A 3,405-nucleotide genomic window follows, 5' to 3' on the forward strand; every position below is an offset into this window, starting at 1 on the left:
CCTTTCTTCTTAGACTATGATCTTAGTTTGGCTTGGATATTCATTTGCTTGGTACCCTGACCAGATAGCATCAGATGTGGTTCTAAGTCTATGACTGATAGTAACACAAAAAATGGAAATGAATAATCAAATGAATACTACTGTATATTACTCATTAAATCTTATATTTAAAAGCTTTATTAAATCTCTCAGTCAATAAACATTTTCTGTGCATATCCTGTTTCTTTTCTGTGTTACATCTTAATGATCAACAAGTCTCTCCATATTGCACCTAATTTCTCCCTTCTATAGCTCTGATGCATGCCCTGGTGTTTGGCAATGTGACTGCCATAATACAGAGGATGTACTCCAGATGGTCCCTTTATCACACAAGAACCAAGGATCTGAAGGACTTTATACGGGTCCATCACCTGCCACAGCAGCTAAAGCAAAGGATGCTTGAATATTTCCAAACCACATGGTCTGTCAATAATGGAATTGATTCCAATGAGGTAACCAAAGAGGAAGGTTGTGCGTTTAATGGTTTTGGTTATGGAATTACAGTCAGGGGGGGAGGAGGGAGTAATTTTCCATTTGTAACACTGTGTTTTGTGTGGTGTTACATATTAAAAAAGAACATTCCTAAAAATAAAGCTAGGTTATCCCAGGAAGACAGTATACTACTGAAAAAACTTATATTAAAAATTCACCTCTTCCAAAATTCTTGAATGCTGAAGTGGTATTAATTAGAAAAATTCTGGCTGATGCAAGCAGAAACATGCCAGTGAGCAATTCTACCTTTCATAAAAAAAACCCAAAAAAACAACCAACCTACTATTTTTAAAGGGTGGACTTGTTTGCTTCTCTTTCCTCCTACCTTCATTTTCTTTAATTCTTTGCAGTACTATAAACAAGTGGTTTGACTTGGATTTTTATGTTATTTCTTTCCCAATATTTTTAAATATTACACAAAGTAACATGAGTGTGAAATCAAAAGACAGATTTCTGGTCGTGTCTTTGCTTGCTCATTTTAAATGACTTATCCAGGTTATGTACTACTATACTCGAGGAGAAATAATGGTTGGGTTGTTACTTGAATGAACCATTCCCTTTAGAGTTCTTGCTACATATGTCATTATAAAACTCAGTGGCCTCTAAAGATAATGTGAAAATAAGCAGAAAGGTTGGAGTTTGAGAACACTCTCTTACTGATAATTCCTTTTGCGGTGTGCACAGCACAAAGAATGGGATTTTCAACAACATCCTAGCAAATGAAGGAGCCTAGTAAGATTTACAAAAGTACAAAAATTACTTAGATGTCAAAGCTTTCCTGGACTGGGTTAAGGATCACCTTCAGCTTCTGTACCTTTAGTTGCACTGAAAGTGAACTACTACAACAGCGGCCTCTAGAGAGATAGTATTTAATTATGTGCCTCCTGTCCACAAACCGCTTTGTCTAAGCTCACTTGGTCGTCAAGTGTTGGCTGATTGCATTGCTCAGATATCAGATCTACAAACTACAGACAAAACTATGTTTGTGAGCTTGCAGCTTGCCAGGTCCAGACCTCTGCCTGTGGGCAGACAGTATACTTTGCATCAATGGGGCTGACAATTGAAACCACTTAAACATTTTTTTAAAAGATCCACCTGAAAAACTTGTGATGCCTTGACAAAAGCCAAAATGATTTGAACAGTTATAGGACATTCTCAGAAGACTGTCTCTTGGCATAAAGATACTTGTCTCAATTTTGCCTTCCGGCAGCAGATTTTCTGTAAAGCATACATAGGTTTCATGAAGTGTTGGCCGGGCTATTTTGGGAATTTGCCTAAAATTAAGACCAAGAGAATAGAGGAAGACTTTATGGTTTTTTAGTTTCCGTAGGTCCATAGGTTCTTACGCTGAATATGCATCTTGTCTCCATTCCTTTCCTATCTCTCTGTCAGTATCTAATTTCATCATTAAAAAAAGAGAAAAAAAAAGAAACTTTAAAAATATAACAAAAAAAAAAAAAAACACACACACAAACAAAAACCATAGAGGCTTCTTTGCGTTATTGCTCTCCCAGTGGTTTGATTAATATTATGCAAACATTTCAAAGAAAATCTAAACTAAGTGGATTTTTAATCTGTTTTCAGTGTATATGCCACTGTGTACAGTGGCACACCTGAACAGCTTACGGTGTTATAACAGCTGAGAACATGGACAAAGTTAAATTGTGCACTAGGGGAAATTCCTACACACAGTATGATTGACTGCTTTTCTTGGTTTTGTATAAAGGCACATTTTTATTCATGTTTTTTCCTGGAATTTGTCAGTGTTTATCAGCGTAAAGATTTATGAAGTCATGGCACACTTCTTATTGAGGGGATAAGAAAAATCAAAGGAAAATCTCTGCAACAGTATGACACGTGCAGCACTACTAATTCAGATCACTTCTGCAAAAGGAACAAATTATTTTACACTTTTTTCTCATTTTCAAACCTTTTCCTCTTTTTTTGACAGCTTTTAAAAGACTTCCCAGATGAGCTCCGTTCAGACATCACCATGCACTTGAACAAGGAGATTTTGCAACTCTCCCTTTTTGAGTGTGCCAGCCGTGGTTGCCTCAGGTCTCTGTCTCTGCACATTAAAACCTCCTTCTGTGCTCCTGGGGAATACCTGCTCCGGCAGGGAGACGCCCTGCAAGCAATCTACTTCGTGTGCTCGGGTTCCATGGAAGTCCTAAAAGACAGCACGGTGCTGGCAATTCTTGGTATGTTCATAATCACAGTTTCAAAGAGAAAGAATGGTCCTCCAATGTAGGAGGACCTTCACTAGTAATTGATGGCTTAGCATGTCCCTGTAGCCTGATGAGAAGGAATTTGTTCCAGTTTTACTCTGTTATTCATACTCTGTGGACATTCTTAATTGTTTTTGTTTTAAACTTTCTTATCTTTTGCCCCAAGGAGCCTTCAATTGCTAGAGTGTTACTGGTGCAATACTTCACTTGTGTACTCATTTTCTTATACTTTATATACTCACTTTGTGTACTCACTTTCTTATACTTACTCTCTCTCCTTTGCATGTAGGGAGGTACTTGCTAGCTTTTGATACAAATTGCTGCTTTCAACTAAATTTCATGGCAGTATTGACACTTCAACATACATTCGTTATTAGTTCCTAAATCTTTCATGAAAACTAGTGGCCAGGCAGTGCTCTCACTAGTGCTCCAAAATGAAAGCAAGCAATGTGAGCCTGTCACTCTTTACTCTTTACTGTCACTCTTTGATGCATGAAATGAACACCCCTTGCAGGACATCTAAGTGATGAAGAACAAGCATTGTTGGCTCTGCTCCCCAAAGAGTTACTTCTTCAAGCTAATTGATGCTCCCAGCCATTATCTGAGTATCATAGAATCTTAGGGGTTGGAAGAGACCTCGAAAGAT

General features: G+C 37.7%; 1 protein-coding gene across 1 annotated transcript in view; it reads left to right on the top strand.

The window, feature by feature from the left end:
- Positions 1 to 2,732, top strand: part of LOC103780828 (potassium voltage-gated channel subfamily H member 8-like) — a gene marked incomplete at its 3' end in the record, with an annotated part of 76,978 nt that extends 74,246 nt beyond the window's left edge. Inside the window, exons 8-9 of the mRNA XM_008948520.1 lie at positions 292 to 491; positions 2,483 to 2,732. Of these exons, the coding sequence (XP_008946768.1) occupies positions 292 to 491; positions 2,483 to 2,732 (450 nt within the window). The remainder of the gene's footprint in view (positions 1 to 291; positions 492 to 2,482) is intronic.
- Positions 2,733 to 3,405: the final 673 nt, after the last annotated feature.

This window comes from Merops nubicus, unplaced genomic scaffold, assembly GCF_000691845.1.
Source record: "Merops nubicus isolate BGI_N331 unplaced genomic scaffold, ASM69184v1 scaffold4771, whole genome shotgun sequence".
Classification (NCBI taxonomy): domain Eukaryota; kingdom Metazoa; phylum Chordata; class Aves; order Coraciiformes; family Meropidae; genus Merops; species Merops nubicus.